This window comes from Pomacea canaliculata, linkage group LG4 (assembly GCF_003073045.1).
Source record: "Pomacea canaliculata isolate SZHN2017 linkage group LG4, ASM307304v1, whole genome shotgun sequence".
Classification (NCBI taxonomy): Eukaryota; Metazoa; Mollusca; class Gastropoda; order Architaenioglossa; family Ampullariidae; genus Pomacea; species Pomacea canaliculata.
This window is the reverse complement of record NC_037593.1, coordinates 33,184,790-33,207,233: the sequence shown is the minus strand read 5'-3', so window position 1 is coordinate 33,207,233 and position 22,444 is coordinate 33,184,790. Positions and strand designations below refer to the sequence as shown.

At 38.6% G+C, this 22,444-nt stretch overlaps 1 protein-coding gene across 3 annotated transcripts in view; it reads left to right on the top strand.

The window, feature by feature from the left end:
* The window catches only part of LOC112561801 (MLX-interacting protein-like), a 33,408-nt gene that overhangs the window by 1,044 nt on the left and 9,920 nt on the right, over window positions 1-22,444 (top strand). The window contains exons 2-16 of one of the 3 annotated variants that reach the window (XM_025234536.1): window positions 7,213-7,319; window positions 8,147-8,220; window positions 8,808-8,948; window positions 9,137-9,317; window positions 9,478-9,567; window positions 11,561-11,670; window positions 11,889-12,509; window positions 14,066-14,192; window positions 15,033-15,256; window positions 15,625-15,745; window positions 17,636-17,793; window positions 18,979-19,098; window positions 20,164-20,245; window positions 21,361-21,460; window positions 21,941-22,064. In XM_025234536.1, coding sequence (XP_025090321.1) covers window positions 7,213-7,319; window positions 8,147-8,220; window positions 8,808-8,948; window positions 9,137-9,317; window positions 9,478-9,567; window positions 11,561-11,670; window positions 11,889-12,509; window positions 14,066-14,192; window positions 15,033-15,256; window positions 15,625-15,745; window positions 17,636-17,793; window positions 18,979-19,098; window positions 20,164-20,245; window positions 21,361-21,460; window positions 21,941-22,064 — 2,380 coding nt within the window. Of the gene's footprint in view, window positions 1-7,212; window positions 7,320-8,146; window positions 8,221-8,807; window positions 8,949-9,136; window positions 9,318-9,477; window positions 9,568-11,560; window positions 11,671-11,885; window positions 12,510-14,065; window positions 14,193-15,032; window positions 15,257-15,624; window positions 15,746-17,635; window positions 17,794-18,978; window positions 19,099-20,163; window positions 20,246-21,360; window positions 21,461-21,940; window positions 22,065-22,444 lie in introns of all 3 variants that reach the window. The other 2 variants (XM_025234537.1, XM_025234534.1) reach the window with 2 other exon arrangements.

Here is a 22,444-nt window from a genome sequence, read left to right as displayed (position 1 = left end):
GCTGACTTGTGCTCGTGGTCTTTTTGACCTCTAAAGTTCAGCCATAAGATGGGAGTGTCATTTTGATGTTTATTAAAAGATTATGATACCACTTTTTTGTTTATATTCAGCAAATTTTTAGTGTACATAAGAAATCATTATTAGGAAGACATCTTTAGTGTGTTAAAATGCTTCCTGTACTAAAAGCATGTAGCAGACAGGTTCTGTGACACTATTGAATTATGGATCAAGTTTGAATAATTTTTGTTGAAGTGCAAAACATCCTGTTTGATCATTGTAAACATCCATGATGCCCATATGTATGTTAACGTAGATGATTGTAAAATAAAGGAGTATTGTTATTAGTAAAAAAAAAAAGCACATGTATGATCAAGATGTCTGCCTCTAGTGCTATAAGAGATTTAAAATTATTGGTTGATGTTATGTTCTATATTTAATCTATGAAAACAGTAGCTCTGGAAGTTTTGGTTTTTGGGTACCCTCAGTACATTTTTAAAGTATTTTAGTTCATCAAAATTGAGAGTTTCATGTCCTTTTTTAAACATGGAAGATACACTGAATGACAGTTTATAAATTTATGTACAAATAAAAGCTGATTTAAACAAATGTGCACCTTATACCTAAAAATAAATGCTCGGTCATGCTTGCATTGACACTCAATCTCTGGATTAGTTGACATGAAAGGTTTAAGTGTAAGTCAATCATTGCCCTTGGAAAAATCATTTTGGAATTTGAAGTTCAACTTTTTAAATACCTAGAAGTCTACAAATTTTCTCCAATTGTATTGATAGCCTGTCACAAGTACCTTTTATTATTTCTCTAAGTCTTAGTGTATCTGCATCCAACTATCTGTATAAACTCAGAAATCCTTTGTCATACCATTTATTGATTGTTGTGCATCAGTGAAAATGTTAATTAGATAAAGATCATAAAATAACTTGTGAAATTGTGATAACTGAATAAATTCACATGAAGGTTGTTTTTATTACCTGCAAACAGGCCATCATGCTCTACTATGTAGTGCCCATAAGGCAACACAAAGTAAACAATTACAGGTACAGACTTATGACAGAGTAGCTGCTAAACAGGCTTCATCCACCAGAAGCTTCTTGGTGTATAGCCAAGATTCATTTGGCAGAGAATGTGAATGACTTTTGTAAATACTGATTATGCTGTCATTATTATTATGTGCAGAATTTTGTTTGTGGATTAGTTATGCCCTTCGCCCCTCCTGGTGCATAGGCCATCGACGACCGGATTGGAACTGAAGAAATATATAGAAATATATGGGAACATAGTGATATTTGGACCAGGGGAGAAGAACATTTTATGTCTAGCAAAAGTTGTAAGGGAACTCTATATGTGTTCTTGTCATCTTTAAGCAGTTTGAAACTTTACCTTAGGTGTATGTTCAGAGGACATGAAGATGATTAAACTTTGTTGAGAAGCTCAGGTGGCTGCATTTTGTTTGTTGTTGCTTTTTTTATACCTATGAGAAATCTGTAGATACTAATTCTGCACATTTCTGTAGAAATTTATGTTAACAAGTTAACAGTTGACCCAGCTGGGAATGTGGGTACATGACTCTAGAGGGTTGGGGAAGATATAGAGGAGGAGGAGTGGCACCTCCTAAAAAGGCTGGCATCACGAAAAATGTGGTCCATAACTTCTCAGACTTAAATGATTGAAAGGTTAAGGCATGACTTTAACTTTTATTTATCAAATAAATGCATACTTTTTTTTTGCATTATAAAATTTAATCAAAAATAAAATTCAGAGAGTATTTTTCTCCTGGACTGGTGTGTAGGTTTACAGAAAGCTATGGGCCGATTCATAGTGGAAGTATTTGAAAGCATGAGATCTGATATAAACAGGGATGTAGCCATTGGAAATTCTGTACTGGAAAGATTCCATTGCTTCAGGTCAACTCCAGTCTGCTGAGAAAATAATCCAGAAGAAACTGGCTTACTCTTTGCCCATTAGCTAATACTTATATATTTTAGTGAATTGATTTAAATGCAAAGGTCAAAATCACAGCAAAAACATTATGCCTCTTGTGTGCTTGCTAGTGCATGCATGCACATATATGAGTTTAAGTTTGCTATAAATTCTGCAGTGAAAAACATGCAGCATAGGTAGACTTGTTTTTCCACGTCTGCATACACTTGTACATTGTATACTTTTCTTGTATTATTTCACCACATTAAAAAATCTTTTGGTGAAAGGCCCACCCTCCTTTTTTCTTTCTTTTTACCCATAAACCATAGCAGAGGAACTTTTTTCCTTTCATCCTAGCATAACACTCTTTCTTGGAGGAGGTTTACTCTTATCATAGCTCCGTACAAACACATTGACCCATATAAACTACTGACAGAATCATGTGCAGGTGGAAATTTTGAAATTAGCAAAAGGCCTTGTCAACATAACCCCAAAATCCTTGTAACCCTAAAAATTAAAAAACCCTCAAAAGTTAAAAAAACATGTATAGATAAGTTTCTTTGTGCTTTCTTTGAACATTATCAGATCAGCCCCATTGCTCTGTAATGATAGTGGCAACACATACTGATTTCCTTGTGTGCCATATTATTTAGGACCCTGTGGGTACCTGATCCAATGGCAGGGAAGCAGACTGCAAAAGATTAATGTCTTGTGCGGGTCAGTCAGATAAGGAGCTGCCAGCCATCCACACAAGCAGCCACTAGTTTTGAGCTCATCTGCTGCCTGTATTTACTAAATTGATTTTGCTGGATGACTAATCGATGTTGTCGATGTTCCTGGTAACTGGCAGCAGATTATTGGTACTTGTCTGGTTTCAGTGCAGAACCTGAAGTGGTGCTTTATTGTTTATCGAAGCTTGCACATTTTTATGAAATTATACGAAACTGAGATAGAGTGAAAGAGGTTGTTGGTGGGAGTGGGAACTGGTGGGGCAAAGATTATGAGGAAGATGGCGCCACTTTGCTTCCAGCATTGTGTGTGCACATGTGGATAAGCGAGCACACACACAGAGGAATGGGGGGAACTGGTCTGATAATGAAAACATTGTACAATGACAAGGTTTTATAATAAGGTCAGGAATGAGGCTAAGGAAAACTTGGTCAACTAGTTATTCTTCTGAGGTCGGCACTAGACCTTTCCCCAACTCCCCTGTGTAATATGAGCCACTGTATTCAGTGGGTTGGAGCTTTTTTTGTTAAAAAACTATTTGATATATACAAATGTGATTCTGTGGCAAACCACTTGTGTTCTGTTACTAAGTAGATACAAACATGTAGTTAATACTGATTTGCGGTCTTAGGCTCTTCTTCCTACACAAAGAGTATTACAGTGCTCTGTGCATACATATTGCCTACGTTTATCACAGTGACTCTTGATTTGTGGTCTCAGACCCCTCTTTCTACACAATGTTTCAGTGCTGTGTGTATCTTCTAAATGTGTCACAACAATGTTTTTAATTCAGTCTTTGGCTCTCTGGCAGGGTGTCTGATGATGGGAGATAGCTTGCTGCAGTAAACTGTGATATATTAGTTTCTTTAAGACTGCATAGAAAAGGTGAAAAATAAGCCTTCAGTTCAGTGCATCCTGCATGTTTGTAGGACATGATGGCTGTCCTCTTTCTCCTTGCCTCTAGGCCCTAGGGGCTCCAGTGCAGGGCGTGACAGTCCAGTTCACCTCCATTTTGAATGTCTTGACAATGGGAACTGGTCTAACTTTGTCCTACAGTTCTTGACTGAAGATATATCTGATATGCAGGATCTGTGGAAGATAGGTGTTGTATATACTTGTTTTGTTGTTTGTTTATTCTGTCACTGGCTGCCAGTCATGGACTGTATAGCCTACAAGCTTCCACTTTGACTTATTCTGCCGTTTGTGGCACTGCTCCTCGGTACCTCTTTGAACTCAGTTCCATCTATACGCGCACATGATTTCTTTTGCTCATCTTCTGACACCAGGCTTCTGCGAGTCCTACTAAGACAATGTATGGACAGAGGTCTGTCTCCTATCAAAGGGGTCCGGTGGTGTAACGGTTAACGCCTGTCACCAATACAGTGAAGGTTGGCTGTCCTGGGTTCAGCTCTCGTCTCAGGCACGTTGTTCTTTCTCTCTGTTTACAGGGCTGGCTGCCTTGCCGTGATATAGTCTCAGATGCTAGCTTGGGGCAAAACACCAATTCCCCCCTCCCCCGTCTCCTACCAAGCCCCATCAACTTGGAACAGATTGCCCATCAACCTTTGTCACTCTTATTTTCTCACTGAAGTCTAATCTTAAGATGCATCTTTTCTGAATGACGACTTCACTGTAATCCTGTCCTGACCCTGAGAGTGCATAACGCATGTCTGTAATTTACTTTGTGAATGAGCAGGTGTCTGTTTTTGAAGTCAGCAGGTTATTTTGTATGCAAATATGGCTACATGGTTGCTGGTGATTCTTTCTGTGCATTGTTTATGTAAATCACTCAGAGCAAATCATTGGAAAAGCACTATATAAATCCTCATTGTTTTTATTATTGAACTTTAGAGATGAATTGACCTATAATCCAGATGATGGAATAGGATATCGTGCATGAAAGATGTCTGTCACGGACCGTCCGCGGACATGCGCATTCTTTCCACAAACCAAAATATTCTGATCGCTTGAGGGTGGGCGTACCTCCTTAGAGGCACCAATAATTATTGAATTCAAACACAATTTTAAATGAAACAAAGGCAAAGTATCAACAATCAGAGATTCACTCCTTCTTTCGCCACACAAGATATATTACCAATATATTATCATTCATCCAACGTACTATTAGAGTTAACAATAAAGTTGATTCCCATAAATACTGTCACTGATGAAGTATTCTGCTGTCTCCGGTGCTGTCCTTTCTTGATGAATTACCAATGTTAATATCCACTGTATTATAGTATAAAAATGTTCGTTCTTGACGAAACCCAAACCTTTTTATATTAAAATCTTTGTAACCCTCCCAAGTCCTCTATTCTAATGAGTAATACTAATCTTATTTCCTAGGAGTCGATTTATCATTAAAAAAAAAGTGTTTTTTTACGATACCGACAGTTTACAAGCAGAACGTCACGGACATGCACATGCGGTTGCCTCCTAGGTGTTTAGCAGGATGATGATAGGTTAGCTGAAGGCCGGGAGGAAACCTTTCCTCCACCGGCGCTTACTCTCAGGCTGTTTGGAACTGTCCTTTCCAGGCGACAGATGGAGGTCGGTGCACCAGTTTTGCACCAAGTTTTCTGTTCTGGAACCGTCGTTTACTCACTCACACCAGTGTGTGGTTTCTTGGCCCCACCAAGAAACTGTACTGCGGGATGCCCAAGCCACAGAGCTCCCCACGGCGATGACACGGACTACAGTAAATCACGATCTGTGAAGTATATCCCCCTGTAGTATAAACGCAGTATTACTTCCCCGTTAATACTTATTCCGCGGTTGCAGCAGTAGCGAGAAAGTCCAGAGAAAAACCACCAACTCCGACTTCTGTTCCGCCGTTTGCTCTCTGCCTACCGTTTTTTTTTTTCTAACGTTATTTTCCTCTATCTTTTTCGTCACCTTATTTTGACATCACAGTTTACATCATTTGCTCAAGGGCAAACAATTTCCTGCCTACTACCCTAGATCAGATCAACCACGGTTGTCGATCTTCCCGCCTAACCCCCTCTACTAAGTACTTATCCGTTACAATGTCAGTAGCTCAGTATCTGTGACACACCTCAAGAGTAGTATAGGGCTGAGACCTGTGCACCTTTTGTGCATTATTAGCACATTTGTACTTTGACTGCTGACATTTCACGGAAACTACATACAGAACACAAGAAAATCCACTTGTAATTGCAAACATTGCAAGTGCTGCCCATAAAATACAGCACATTTATTAACAGTCAAATTAATAATAATCAACATTTGGAAAGTTCTTTATTTAAAGCAAACATAGGATCATATTCTACCTATTAAAGCACATCATAAACACATTACAAGTTACACATCCAGATAAAACATTTCAAATATGATGAAAAATCTTTAAAAAAAAAAAAAGGATTAGCAGCCAAGGTTTGGCAATCACATTTGGTGTGACATGGGAAATTTAGACATAATTGCTTTTAGCTGTGAAGTAAGTTCATTCACTTCACAGCAGGAAGTACAGTTATCATGCTTGCTTAAGGTCTATGATTGGGAAAAGAAGAAAAAAAAGAGGAAGAGGGAGGGGACTTGGTTTTGACCTAGAACAAAGGGGGTTAGGCTGTACCATCTACATTTTAGGTTTGTACTCTCCACCTCTTACTATAGGCTATGTATCTTTCCCAGTAATGTTGTCATGGCTAAACTGGCACATATCAGATATTTGTTTCACATTTAGGCTGTGAATCTCAGTTAACACACCTGTTGAATCTGAATGAAACATATTTGGCAAATGGAAAATTGAGAAGTAGAACATCAGCTGGTGATTGCATTTGGCATTTTGAGAGCAAATGACAAAAATTCTTATTAAGAATGAGAAAAATATCAGATCAGAATTCAGCCTTCTGTGTTGCTGTTTTATTTTACATTTCTGTAGTCCTCATTAAGACACTGAAAATAGAACAGGCTGCATTGTTAATAGAAAAGCACAAAGTGAAAAATATGTACACCTGTAGTTTTTTGCTGTATTAGCTTACAGGGCTTGCCAGTAATGACTCCAGAATGGTTGTCTCCAACTGAGTGTGACAAGCTCAGGTAGCTCCATCATAGCAGTCATAAGATTTTATTACAACTGCAACTGTGCTGATCTCCTTTGGAAGGGTTTGTGTAGGAGAAAGTAAACTAAAGCATTAAACATGAAAAGTAGGGTTGAAGCCACTTGAGATTAAATACCTTTAAACAAGCTTACTCAAACTATTTTGAATACCATTAAATGGAGCCCAGCCCATTTACTGTGTAATTTTAACTGCTAAAGCATTAAAGGACCAACCAACAGTTGTAGAAAACTAGAACAAGTGTACTAAATCACCATACCTCATTTCCTTATGAAGGCAGTCATCATGCAGTTGTGTGTGTTTGTACACATACACTTGTATGCACTTGCATGTGTGCACAGACGTACGACTAATAATTGTGTGATGCCTTAGGGGCTGGCATTGTCATCTTTTGTCTTCTGTCCCAAGTAAACATCACACATGTGTCTGTGGATAAACTCAAATCATAGACCACATGCAACTGTTTCAGTGGCAAGATAACATCTCCAAAATGGAAACCTTTCCGTGGAATGCACTTGACAGTAAAGGACCGTGTGCGGCTAAATAACATCATCTGGCGAGAGTGGCACATGCAGTGTGAGTTGAAACTGTTTATTGTGATCAAAGCTTGCTGTTATCATTATCGTCATGCAACCAAACCTTGATGATTAAGCCTGACTTCTCTACAGTTTAAACTTTTAGGTTCTTGAACTTTGGTTTTCCTTTGAGTTTAAATATATCCAACTCACTCAACAACTTGGATGACAGTAAACTTGCACTTACTGTCTGATTGTGTCCAGATTGAAGAATTTATTCACAGCATTGTGAGAGAGTCAGTAGTAGCACATCAGCTTTTAATTGCTCTCACTCTTATGTACACACTCACATATCTCCAAACTCTTCCCTCTGGCCATAGATAGAAACACCTGGTTGTCAAGAAGAGTGCTTTGGCCAAGTCCTTTATGCCTGCTGCAATATCACACTTGAACAGGATGAACAAATATACCGCGCGCACGTGTGTGTGTGTGTGATAATTATTGCTAGGAGGAATTGGGGGGTTAAGAGTATAGTAATTGTATGGGTGTGTGGGATGCAATGGCATGTTGTTTAGTTCATTGCTTAGTTGGCTAGTTCACAAGCTCTCAATAAAGAAAAATTTCTATCTCTGTTACATAGAAATAGACAATAAAGATGTATTTTTTAAATTTAGACAGTATAAAGACTATTGTAATACAGTTTATAACTGTACAGTATAGTAGGTTAATTATGCTAAGTGTTTAAAAAGAGTTACTGATAAAGCCAGTAGATGAAAGAAAAGAAATAGTAAAGATGTATTTTAATGAAACAAGTGTTTGTGTTAATGTGCTTCAAATTTTTTATGTTAGTATTTCTTTTATGTCATATCATCAATGATTTGTGTGCAGACATTTATCAGAGAAGACCTATTGTCTGCCAGTTTGCAACACCATTGTCTGATGATATTCACACTAAGCCTGAGGTATATTAAATTAAGTTCTTTTAATATTTAATACAAGTTTTTAACAGCAATAGCTGAGTTAAATGGAAATACATTTTAAGATTCTGATAACATCTGGCGATTCCTATTTTCTGCAGATTTTCCCAAAAGCATCTCTGCTTTTAGTCTGTGGCAATCAGTCTTATGGCTAAAGTCTTTGCAATGTTCTTTGTTTTACACCATTGACTGTGATTGTTGTGAATTATTAAAATGTGTACAGTGCAGTGAGCTTGCCTGTAGACTAGAATATTGCAGTATACTAGTGAGACTTGTTTTTAGTAGCAGTATTAGTGATGCTAAGTGTCTGTGGTAGAGAGGAAAGACTAGAACAAGACATGACAAGAACTCAGTTGTCATTTTTGTGTCTTGAGCAGCATACCTTGGTGCAACCTGACTTGTACAGTTTTATAGGTTCTTCTGTGACCTTTTTCTTTAAGCATACAACAAAGACAGGCTTAAATGACAAGCCTTTCTCCAAGCCTCCTCTGGACCGATTTGTTGCTAATACTAGCATGGCTTATGAAACAGTAGTTATTGAAAATCTGTAGCATTCATCTGTGTTGTTCCAGGCAGTTGTTTTGGAGGGCAAGTACTGGAAACGCAGACTAGACACAGTTACAAAGGAGTACAAGAAATGGCGTCGGTATTTTCGAGACCGGATTTTGCGGAAACTGCCTGAATCACCATCACGCCTCTTTCCTTTGAGTGAGGTAAAAGATACTGTCTGCTGTCTTCATTGTTTTTAGATAGGGGTGACAACTTTCTTTTCAGAAAAATAACAGCGGTTTTCAGTTGAATTTGATTATCGACACTTACAGTTCTGTTGAATTAATTTTTCTTCTTAAAAAGAAACACTTGGCAAACTGCTCGTGGCATCTGTAGTGATGTTTTATGTTAGCACCTGACCGATGATGAGCTGTTGGAAAGAGTCAAGGATGTTAGTGGCTTTCCACGCAACGTGCAGCTGTCATCAACTGACCTCAGCCTCCTGAACACTGACCTGATGGACATGGACTTTACAGATAACTTCTTCTCAAACCTCAACCAACCTTTTCCTTTTCCCAACCCTCGTGAATTGGGTGAGCATTGCAGTCATTTTGAACAGACAAGGAAAAATACTTTAAAAATAAAAGTGCAAATTGACATGTATTATGTTGAGGGATTTTGGTGGGAGGGAATATTAGCACATGTACAAAAAGGAGACATATCACAGATGTAAACTGCATAATATGTTTGCAGGTGGTTTCACTTGTGCTGATCTCATCCAACCTGGGCTTGTTCAGCTACAGCCCAATCTTGAGGACTTCATGGATATTGACACTATGCATGGTCAGTTTCTTTCTCCAGCTTGGATTTATTTCTCTTGTCATGAAGTTAAAGAGTCTCCAAGATATAATGATTCTAACCAAACTGATTGTATTATTGGCTTTGAACTCTTTCGCGCTGTCAGGCTTTAACTAGGTCACGCTTTTTCCCTTCGCATGGAAATTGACCAATTTCAAAAAATCATAAAATTATAACTGTAAGAGATAGAAAAATTATTGAAACTAATAATAAGAGATCAAACTGTGTGAAACAAAAATGTTTACTTTTGAATCCTGCATAAACAGTCACTTATTAGGTAATCCAAAGCAAATTAGGTAGGTGTAATGGAATTTTCAAAAAATGTTCACACGGGGTTGCACAGGATATATCATGCTAGCACAAGTTACACCTCCAGGAATCACACTTTGATAACTGTATATAAACTAGAAATGAATAAACATTGATCTTGTCCACACAAAAAAATCAGATTGATGCATTTAATAATATTATTATCGGTACACTAAGAAGGTACAGAGCCGCGCGAAAAAAAAAAAATCACTACGCAGCACCAACTGCCTGAGAAGCAAATTTTCACCCGTATTAAAAAATGTATATCTGTTAAACTACAAAAAAGACAAATATATGTGATACGCCGTTTAAAAGAGCATTTTAAACACATTTGCGTGGTGTTAATTTCAAGAATTATATGTTCTGATTTCTTGTAGTAAGCTCACATCAAAGATAGTAACTGTATAGAGAAGACCATTCACAGTCCGAGTGGAAGGCCTCATGTCAGAAATTAAGAAAATTTTTTTTACATAATATATACAAGCATAAAGTACCAAACAAGATCATATTTTATTTGAATATACATTAGAATTTAAATATTACTGTTTTCTTCTCATTTTCTGTTGTTTGAGTACAAATCCACGTCAAATCGAGCGACCCCAACGAATGTCAATCTGGCGCTCACGTGTAAACAAACCATACAGTGGTAGAAAACACGAGGAAACACCTGATTAATTGAATTTTTCAGCCTTTAAAGGGAAGTAATCGTTGGAGGAACAAGTCCTAAAGGTTCCCGTGTTTTCTCCCTTGTGTATTCGTTCATTTACGAGTTGTACATGTCTTTAAAAAATACAACAATGCATCCATCACAGAAGGTTGGCGCGCAAGCCTAAAAAAAGAAGCTGTTTCATCCCCCACCGGTGGGGTAAGCGCCGAGAGAGTATGAAGAAAAGGGGGATTTAGGAGTTTAATGCATTCTGTGGTGATCGCCTGTGTGAACATTTTTGTGCTTTATGTTAATTTCCATTTTAATCATGTTAATATCAGAAGAGCAGAAAAATGGGTTTCGGAGGAAAACCTTGGAGCTCTTATTAAATGTGAAAACATGGAGGAACATTGACCAAGTTTGCTAGTTTTTATATAATCACCCTGTTAATTAATATCAATATTAATTGATATGATTGCTGTAAGAAAACTCCCAAATTTAGTCAAATGTTCTCTGTTAAAAAGGGCCTTATTTTATTTATTTATTTTTTTTTTTGACAAATTTGACAACCCTTTTTTAAAATATGGTTTTTGAAAGCTTAGATCTCTTGATTACATACTCCTAGAAAAATGGCAGTCACAGTTAGTCGAGAAACTTGCAAAGGGATGGTTTTGCAGCAGAACGCAATGAAGAAGGCAGTTGTAGTGATAAAGTTACAAATTAGAAAAGCTTATTTTTTTCAATATTTTACCATTTTAGGCTTTTTTTGAATATCATATACAACCATATTTGCTGCTGACAAGACTAGTGGTGAGTTTATTAAAGTAAGAAGTTATTATCACAGATGCTCAAGAATTTTCAAAGAATTGTACTGTAAACCAATCATTAAGGTTAAAATTGTGTTATTGAAGGGGAAACAGATGGAATGTTTAGTCGTTATTGTCTTTATGATGGAGATCGTAGAGAACCCATCAAGTGCTTCTTAGTAACCAGCCAGTGATTTGTTGCCTGGTTTATCATCAGAACTGCTGACTTCATCAAGAACAACATCCAGTTCATCATTTGTGCCTACCTCCACCAGTATCTTGTCTGATGTGAGCACTACCATGGATTATAACCAGTCTCGTATGCAGGTATTTGCTTTTTTGCTTAATTTTAATGAAGGTGTAAAGATTAATTGCTAACAGCAGTATTTTAATTGGAATGCCAGTAAAGTCTATCTTTTGCTATAGCGTTTTGGGTGGATTTTGAGAGTTTGCAGATTTTAATGGTGAGGGAGAATATAGAAGCATGTGCTAGAGTTTTGTCCAATGCCTGCCCCGTTTTTTGTTGTTTTTTTTTTTTGCAGCAGAACCAGCTTTCCACTTCTGTGTTGGGGTCTGTTGACGCAATGTTCAGTGGTGGAGGAAATAGTAATGTTGGTATTAACATGCTGACGGCACTGGCAGCCTTGACCTCCAACAACAGTGGCAACAACACACTCTCATCCTCTGGTGGGCTTGCATCAACAGTCAGTCCTCCTTTTTCAGCAGATGCTACCATGTTCCTGGATGAACTGTCAAGCAAGCAGACTTACTCTAATTCTCCACAGCCATCTATTTTTGACTTGCCTAAATGCATGGAGCAAACACCTCTAGTGATAGCACTGAATTCAGGCAACAAGGCAGCAGCCACTATTACTCAACCTGTTGTGCAGACAGTCAATCTGTGTGATCTGGGACTGACCCAGTCCACCGTTCCTCAAGTGGTTCCTCTTTCCCCTGCTGCACCTCCCGTGAGAGTGCAGGTGTCTCAAGGCTTGCAGAAGTCACCGGTGTCACTGGCTAAAGCAGCAAAGCCACAGATGGTTCCTAAAAGTGCTAAAAGTACCTTGAACATGTCCTCATCTCCAGGACAAGCATTTGGGACCAGCAGTCACTCCAGTAACAACTCTGGATTGACACAGAAGAAAGATGGCTTTGTGGTCCCACAGGTTTGCACTTTGTTAATATTTTAAAGTGTTTGTGTGTGCATGCATGCATGTGTTCCATGGAAGGGCTCTTATAAGACAAGGAATCACAAGGTGTGTAAAAATTTCAATAAATATCAAACATTCATTGTCCACCACGTTGTTGTTAGTCTTTGTTATCAGCATTTGTTGCAATAAAATCTTTCTTGTTTCTCTTAATTATTTTTATGCATTGTTTGACCCTTAATGAATAGTTTTCATGGTGATCTTGCAGATCGTTAATCTGTCTTTGTAGTTAAAATGTTACTTTTTCCCATTTTAAAAACTTTAAAAAGTTTTCTAAAGGTGAGAGGCAGCACAAGAAAATCGCAATTTTTGGGTGCCGTGGTTAAATTTTAAACAACACCAAAAATAAATACTTTGCTATATAATATATAAGGTTCAAATATGATTTTTTGAAAAATTAGCATTTTGATGCTATATAAATTTATTTTCCACACCATTCTTTGCAGATTTTCTGCACTGATGCTGAAAAAACAATGCTCTTAAGCCATGATGATGCACACGATGGTTTTGCAAATCCTGGCATTGTATTATCATTGGAATCAGCATTCTTTCCTCTCACTTGCTATGTGAATGAAAGGCCTAAGCTATAAACAGTCCCAAAGAAGTTTTCAACTTTTATGTGTCACCTTTTTTTCCAAATGGTTCATTGCTGTTGCCTTATATAGTAGTTTTTGGTTAAAAATTTAAAACAGGATCTGATTAATTTGTACCCATAGCAATGACTGCTTCTGCTGTCGTCAAAATGGCTGAATTTGTTTTCTCCAACTCAGTAGCAATTGACTCTCAGTTTAATGAAATTCTGATGTGTGAGTGAAAGAAATGAATCTCGCTGAAAAAAATAATTCTTTGAAGATGCAAAATTGAAATCCAATTACTATATAGCAAAATAAAATGAAAACTGGGAAATACCTTGGAATAAAATTACATCACTAGAATCTGCAAGTAATGATGACTCCTGATGATCTTAAAAGTTCTGATAGTAAAATCTTGAAGCTTTCACCTATGATTTAGATTGCAATAACAAGGATAGAAGATGATAGACTGTAATATCTGCTTAACAAATCTGCAAATGCTTTCGCTTTTGTCACCTCCAACCCCATCCATACAGGCAGCATACACTTGTTTCTAGATCTTTCCTCCCTCTCCAACCCCACCCATTTATGCCACGAATATATTCCGGTCATAAAAGTTTCCTGGTATTTTTTTTCCCCCACTTTAACCTTTTGCCCTTAGTTTCATGGAAATAGAATACTGACAAGAGCATCATGTATCGGGAATGCACGACTTACATATACGTTAATGAAAAGTGGGTATCTTCCAAAATAACCATGTTAGGAACACATGGACCCACACCCAAAAATCTTTTCAGAGCATATGTATTCACTTTTTAAATTTATATTCAAATACTTTCACTGATGCTCCATAGTTTGTACAGTCAGTATAATCCATGAAGTAACCTCTAGAATGTTCATGAAGTAAAGAATTAAATAGATGTCAAAACATTTTGTCTGCAGGGCAAGCCAGTGCAGTTGCCACGGAAACCACGCACCATTGCTCCAGCCCCACCATCAACTCCTACGTCCTCCCCAACTGGCACTCCCCCCACACAGAGCACTTACCTTGCACAGCTGCTTACAAAAGGTCTGTTGTAAACTCCTTTACTTCTTCATGAATTATTGTTGTTTACAGATCAAACCATTCTTAATTTGACAATTTTATCTTATGTGGAAATGTACATTTTAGTCGTCTACATCTAGAGACCTGAACGTTTGGACTAGGATCAGAAAGCCAGGGGTTTAATTTTTTTTTTTGCTTGAGGGAATAATGATGTTGCCTGGATGCCACCTCTTTGGTAGCAAGTTTGAGATGGTTGGCTCTGCCTTACAAGATAAATTCTTGGGAGTACAGGAAGGAACAGCCTTTTGCCTCCTCTTGCAGGGTCACATGATGTATATGTTGCTGAATACCACAGTTCATTCCTTGTGATACCTTTCTTGTAATCAAGAGTTGATTTCACTAGATTCATTTTACACGTAATAAGACGAAGGTACACGTACCTTGCATATACACACGTCATATTACACACGCAACATAAAGCTCGATGAGCTCCTGCAGATAACAATGAGGATGAAGAGATTTGTAGGTGAATCAAAAGTTCAGAGGAATACCACTGAGAGAGTCATAAAGAAGATGGTGGACGAAGATCATTGTGTTTTCCCGCTCAGTCGGCCATTAGAGAGCAACTGCTTTTCACATATATGATGTCTTTTTCTGCTTGAAGTGACGTGGAACAAATGGCGCACACAAGATGTCAGACACAAGACACCATTCGTACATGAAATAATCAGGGGCAACTCATTACACACATCATTGGTATTTAAATGATTTTAATTAGTTACACATGAACAAACAGCAAGATAGTGTTATCTTTGACCTTTTTTTTTTTTCAAATTAAAACTTCACCATTTATTTTGTCTGCAGGAACCTATCCTGGTGCAATCATCAGTGTTAAAAAAGAGCCGGCATCTAGTGCAGCTCTGTCAGCATCCTTAGCATCATCCAACTTCACGCCTATTTTGCCTGCAGTGCCTAACACAGTTCAACAGGTGCCGCTGGCATCAGTTCCCACTGTCTCTACAGTGTCTGTCAACTCCACTAATCAAGCCATGAAGCTGCCAGTTACAATAGCTGCTGAGTTTACAAAGGTAAACTATGTATGCTTTGTTCTCTATTGTGTGACCAGGCTTCCATTTCGCATCAGTGGAACTTGTGTCTGATTCTTTTCTTAATTTGTTTGTGTGTTGTGTGTGCACATCTCTCCTTTCTTATTGTCAAGTATGTGTACATGTTCATCAGAGGTTTTGCTTTGATACTGTGTAATTGTGTGTCAGGATCTTGTTCAGCATATTATCATGTTGGGGGGTTTCTCTGGTTGAGGTCTATTGTCATGGTTAATAAATAATGGTGGGCAGCTATTTGTTTTTAGTTTTTAGCTATTTGGTAGTGAGCAGTGATCATACTATGTAAGCTTGTATTAGAAGTGTGTGCATTTGATGCTGTCTGTGATTTCTAGGCCAGACCTGATTTTGCAACAAGTGTTCTCCTGGCAGCAGCTAGCACAGCCTTAGGGGCCAGCACATCCACTCTGAAGGATGTCTTACGATTTTCACCAAACACATCAACCGTCACTTCAGGTGAGGGTTGTTTCACAGGATGTGATTTTGTGCATGTAAGGGGTAGGGAGATCATAGTAGATGATAGGATGGTGGGAAGAGCATATTGGATGGTAGGATGATGAGAGCATAGTGGATGATGAGGACAGCATAGCATAGTCGTGAGGAGAGCATAATGGATGGTGGGGAGAGCATAGTGGATGATTGGATGGTGTGGAGATCATAGTGGATGGTAGGATGGGGAAAAGAGCATGGTGAATGGTTGGATGATGAGAGCATAGAGATCACTTTACTAGCTGTCTTGCAATTCCAGCTGTCCACTTCAGATTGGCCTGAAATGATCAGTAAACAGGGAAAATACAAAATAACTAACTCGCCCTCATCCCTTCCTGGCCGGTTAGTGAGTTTACCTTTCCAGTTTTTTGCCTGGGTTTGACCACATTAGTCAGGATTTTGCTACCTGTTTTACTGCATGCAGGTTTTGTTGCAACACAAAGGAGTATTGTTTCGTTTGTTGCAAATCCCCTGCCAACACTCCAACTGGCTGTCTTTACTGTACCACTTGCCGGTTGCACTCACTGTTTGATGTTTGTTGTTCCTGCTCCAAGGACAGTTGGGTGCCCGCGGTAAGGGATGAACTGTGTCAGGAGAAGAGATTGCTTAGATGACCTCCGCTTAAGAGGTGTATGAGGGCAAGTGGAGGATGTTCAAGAGTGGGAGACTTAAACAGGGCCTGGAGTCGTGGAACTGTCTTCAGCTCATGTAGTGGATTTCCTGCTGCGGCCCATCAGTGTCAAAGCCTTGGCGCATATTACAGTGAGAGGCTGTAGAGCTATGCTATTCGATACCTTCATCATTTGAGGCTGTTGGATGTGCTCTAACAGAGATTCTTTTGACTTCTTTGTCAGACCAATAAATATGTTGCTTACTGTTTCCCTTTTAGAATCTCATGTGGGTCCTCATGTTCCTGAACACCCCTGCCCGTAAACCTTTAAGCTTCCTGGAAGACCTGCTTCTTGATCATAGTCATCTCATCGACTCAGTTTTCATACCTTTTCCTCTGACCTGACCAAGAGTTTAACATGGATGGATCGGTCTTTCTCCTTACCAGCCTAGGTTTTATTGGCCTCGCTGGGTCTTCAGGTCTACCTACATCCTAGAGCTAGATTTGGACAGGCTTCTGGATTTAATGCAAGCTTTGTGCATGTTATTCTGCAATCTAGCTGGAATTGAAGTGTGTTTAAAAATGTTTTGCCGCAGAGGCAGTATGCTTTCTTCAAGGCAACCACTCCCATCACCTGTTTATTCTCCATATGGTCATATCATCTGGCATGGTTATAAAGAAGAAATACCATATTTGGTTGTAAAATATTGAAGTACTTGCCAAATGACACCCAGTTCCCTGCTGTGGAACTCTTTCTCAGCTATGATGAAAAATTGGAGAGATAAACTCACTAGCTAGGCAGGAAGGGATGGAGGGAAGGGGAGTTGCTTGATTTTGTGTTCTCTTTATTGGTCATTTGTGGCCAAACAAGAGTGGACAGCTGAAATTGAGAGGTAGCTGTTAGGATGATCTTGTTACTCAAAGAAAGGAATTCTCTACCAAAAATCGTATTTTTTTCCCCCCAAGAGCTACATGCCATTTATTTAAGGAACTGCTGAATTTGAAAATAGAATAAATTCTGCATTGAGTTACTGTGAAATTTATTTCTAATATTACACTTGAGTTAAAGAAGTATTTAATAGTTTGATGTTTAAGTATATGCCAACATGGTATAGCTTATTGTTAAAAAATACTTGATTTGTTTTTAATTTTATATAGCTTATCAAGCCAGGTTTTGATAGCATTGACTGGTTTCAGTTCAGAATTGACAGTTTTGGTTACAGGATAACCAGTTTTTTTCTTTCTAGGGCCAGAGCTTGCTCCCTCACCTGTCACAAGCATATGTCCTAAGAGTCCACCTCCTGCTGGTGTAGGCTTGTCAAGTATGTCACCACCCACATCTCCTTGCGCCCTTGCCAGCACTTCTTTTGATTCCATTTCTCCGGTTTCCTCACCTCTGGATATGGTGAGTTATGAGACTTGTTTCACTACAAATCATTCTGTAGCTAACATTTTTTTCTTTGAACATATATGTGATCCACCACCACAGGGACGAGTCTCAAGTCGGAATTTCGCAAATTGTATATTAGTAAAATGTTCAGGTTTTGACCTTTTTTTTGATAATAAAGTTGTTCTTTTAGTCCTAAAATTGAGCGAGTTATAAAGTTTTGAAGTGTCCAAGTCCAATGGTACGAAGTTGACTAATCACCTTTCTCGGCCTCTACTATGAAACTGCTCTGTGCGACTTAAGACTCATTTCATGTTGACTTATCACATATCTCCTGATGAAGTCCTAGGAACTACTTTATTGAAGCTAGTACAGGAAAGCTGCCTTAGCTGCAGTTGTCAACGCCTTTGTTTCTCGGCACTTTTCATTTGTCCTTTCAGCCACTGTGCACTTCTGTTCTGGAGGCTCCGTTACTTACATTATGCTCTTTTCTTTATCATGTTTCATGATGTTGGCCATATGGCTACCTGTTATCTATATATACAGTCAAACTTCTATAAGTCAAAGCTTCAAGGGACCGTTGGAAAAAATTGTGTTACAGAAGGTTCGAATTGAGGAAATTCGTCAAAAAAAGAACATTTTTTTTAAAACTGTGGATGTTTGATTTTAACCAAATGTTAATTTCTTGTCAATCTTTTAAAGACACTCTGGCCCTCTGTGGAGACAGAGTCACACTTATTGCACATGTGTTTCCTGTACAGAATACTGAAAGGAGAATATAGGAGTGCAAGGTCGACGGGGGAGGAGTACACAATTTTACACTTTCCATGTAATTTTCAAATGGTTTCAACATGCTGATGGGCTTAAAATTATTCAAGTTATGGAAGTTTTTGGCTAGGCCAGTTCAGGCTGCGGAAGTTAATATGCATTGCTTTAATGAGAAGCGAACCAATTGATATTTAAAATTCGAGTTAGGTAGAATTTCGACTTACAGAAGTTCGACTGTGTATAATTTTTGTGAGAAAACAGTTATGTATGTTTGTCAGTTTGTTGAGAAAGAAACATTAATTATTTTGTTCAGCTTTAAAGAAAAATGAAAACTTCTTCATTGTCAAAGAGAAAGTTTCAAAAGCTGCAGCATATAAAACTTGCCATCAAGCTGAAATTTTGATCAGCATAAAACATCCATTTGTAACATATTAGGGTTCTCCATCAGCCATGTCACCCCACATGAAGGAAGAAAAGGGAGGGGCTCAGAATGAGCAGCGGAGGGTGGCCCATTTGTCAGCAGAGCAGAAGAGGCGTGGTAACCTCAAGGTAAAAGTTCGTGTCCTTTTTTTTCACAAAACATCTTTGGCATGCTCAGGATCTTAAGAGTCCGCAAACACCAATGTACAAAAGTAAACATGCACACACACACCCACATACAAAAGTAAGCACACACACACACTTCTATGCATCCACATTCTGATTTATACACATCCATAATTTGTTCATTTCAAGCATTCGTGTACTGTTGTATTTGTAAAATATATTTCAGAATTTTCAAGCCTATGAGTTATATACTGTATAAGGTGACCAGACGTCCTGCTTTAGGCGGGACAGTCCCGCTTTTGACCTCGTGTCCATCAATGTCCCGCTTTCTGGCTTTCTAGCAAGTCCATCAAATGTCCCGGTTGTCTTTAAAAATCACCTTTTTCGGCGTTTTTTGACAGTGACGACACCATCATCGGCACGTGTCCTGCTTTCGCCACCGAAACGTCTGGTGTCCTTAATACTGTATATAACAGAAAGCCTATAAGTTATATACTGTATATATTAGGAAGATACAGACATAAAATCAACTGTGATCCACATAAAAAAGAGTTGTTTATGAAGACAAGTATAGTGAGTAGTTATTAAAAAAAAAAGAAACAAACATAAATTCAGGATATGTAAGGTCAGCAAAAGAGCACAATTGTTGGTGAGGATCTGTTGAGTAAAAAACTGTTTTAAGTTTAGATTTATTTTTATTGTCGCTGTAAATTAGTTTATTGGGCTTAAAGTTGATCAAGATTTTATATTTATGGCAAAAATGATGATCTTTTATGACATTAACAAAAATTATGGCAATCTGGTTGAAAAGAGTTCCTAAGATTTTCTTCTGCAGAAAAACATGATAGCTACCTTGTGCAGGTATGGGTTTGAAGAACTGCACAGCGGCAGTTTAAATACTTAGCAGTTTTCAGCTGTGCAAAAGATGATTGATAGCTGCCTTGTCAACAACGCTTAGGCAGTCAGGAATCACACACTTTCTTCCATTTTTTGTTTCTGTCTATGGAGAATCAATTTGATATTGTGCAGTGGTTGTTTTTTTTTTGTTTTGGCATTGCATTCTTTCCTTTCAAGAGTGGCTTTGACCTGCTGCATACTCTCGTGCCATCCCTTGCCCAGAATCCAAAAGTTAGCAAAGCTACCATGTTGCAAAAAAGTGAGTATTTTTTGCTATCAGACATACCGGTTACTGTTTGTATTTTTATTTTATGCATCTAACATTGTTCTCATCACTTGCCATTGTTCATCTGTGCTCTCAGTCACGTATAAAAGTCTGCATCCTTCTTTTTGGTCTTTGGTGCAAACGTTTACACCATACACATAGCACACACCACACACACCATACACATAATACATGCACATAAGCACAAGAGTTTTTGAAAGCATGAAGTCTGCTAGATATATTCTTGGAGGATCAGTATCACCGTGTGATGCCAGGTAGTATGGGAGCCCTGTAACTCCTTGTGCCTTTTATTTAGGATGCTGATGGCTGCTGGCACGTAGGACCTCTGGTAAGCAGCTCTCTGCACACGTGACACTTTGTAGCGCCTGCCCGAGGGCAACAGGTGAAAGTTGGGATGGAGAGGGTGTGTTTGGTCTGAAGTGATGTTATGTGCCATCTTTCTGACTGCACGAAGATACAAGTCAGAAAGTGGCAGCTGTGGCGTACCAGTAATTTTATTGGCCTGGTGATTGACTCTGGCCAGCCTTGTCTTGTGTTTGACGAGGAGGTGACCATACCTGGCAGCGATGTTAAATGTGAGGATGCTCTCAATGAGAGACCTGTAAACAGTCTCCAGCACCCAGAGCTGATGTTGCAGCTGCAGAGTTTCCTCAAAATGTACAGCCTTTGCTGGGCTTTTTTTATAGACTTGGTTCACGTGATCACTAAAGGAGGGCCTTCAATCTATCACTGCACCAAGGTACTTAACACTAGCAGCCTTCTGTACCTACTGTCCTTTGATTTGGATTGGTTGGGAGAGAGGGGTACTGCCATCTCTTCCATCATTGGCTTTCCAAAAGGCCATCTCCGCCGTTTTCTCAACATTCAGCTCCAGTAAGCTGCGATCAAACCAGTCCTCCAGTTCCCCAACACAGGCCAGGACAGGGACTGCTCATCTTTGAAAAATAGTGGTGACACTTTTTATTGAGACAAAACAGCCTCATGTCTGCACTCACACACCTGTGCATGCTGCAGAGAATATAAACATGATTATTGAGCACATGTAGCTTTAAAGGCAGTCAACAATCACAGAGAATTTTACTTTGCAGCTGCTGAACATTGCCGTAAGCTGAAGTCTGAACGTGCCCAGATCCAGCATGAGGCTGGAATCTTGAAACAAGAGATTGAAGCTCTCAACACTGCTATCAGGTAAACCATTGACTTTTGTGAGTAAAGTTAGCAGTGAGCAGGAATATCTGCTAGAGGTAAACCCTAATTTCTTGTCAGAAAATTTAGCAGTGAGTATACATATGAAGCTGTTGTTGTCTGTAAGAAATGACTGCTTCATTGCACACGTTTTAAAAACTGTTGATATTCATTGATAACTAAATGTATGTTTCTTGGGATGATATATCTAAATATTTGACAATGTGCAAGTAAATTATGCGATCTTAGAAAACATTACCTCAACATCATTTGATTCTAAATTAAATGAGTGTTAGTCTGTTATAATGACAACTTCACTCTCTAGTCAGGTGTGGATGCTGTAGGCAGAACAGCCACATGCATTTAGATTTTATGACAAATGTTTTTGCATTAAAGGTCAGAATTTGTGTAACATGAGCAGTAGAGCAAAAGTTCTGAGACATCTGTAGAGCAGAAAGGCATGATGCAAGTTGACTGTTGCAGCCTTGTACAGTCACAACTTCCTGAAACTGGAGTGCCTGTCACGCGTCAGCGAGTAGATCAGATGAAGGAGATGTTTGAGGAGTATGTCAGGAACCGAACATTGCAGAACTGGAAATTCTGGATTGTATCCTTCGTTGTTATCACCAAGCACAGAGAGATGTAGACAGATGGTGACAGCTTTGATAGAGAAAACTTGATTTTGTTAGTTGGCCGGGTGGATAATTGGAAAGGAGGGAAGCACACAAAGCTTGGTTAAAACTGGGCATAGAAGGTGGAATCAGATTCATTTTTTCATTCAGCATATAATCAAAACTTGTCATAACATTGAAAAATAAGTTTAGCATCTATCAGATGACAGCACATAAAAGAAATGATTAAGGAGAACATCAGCTACAGAAAATCAGTAATAGCTGATATCCATGGAAATAAGCAAAAGAAAGAAATAAAACATCTAGCTGCTTGACACAAAATCTCGGAGCCTAAAAGAGCCAGTGGTAAAGAATA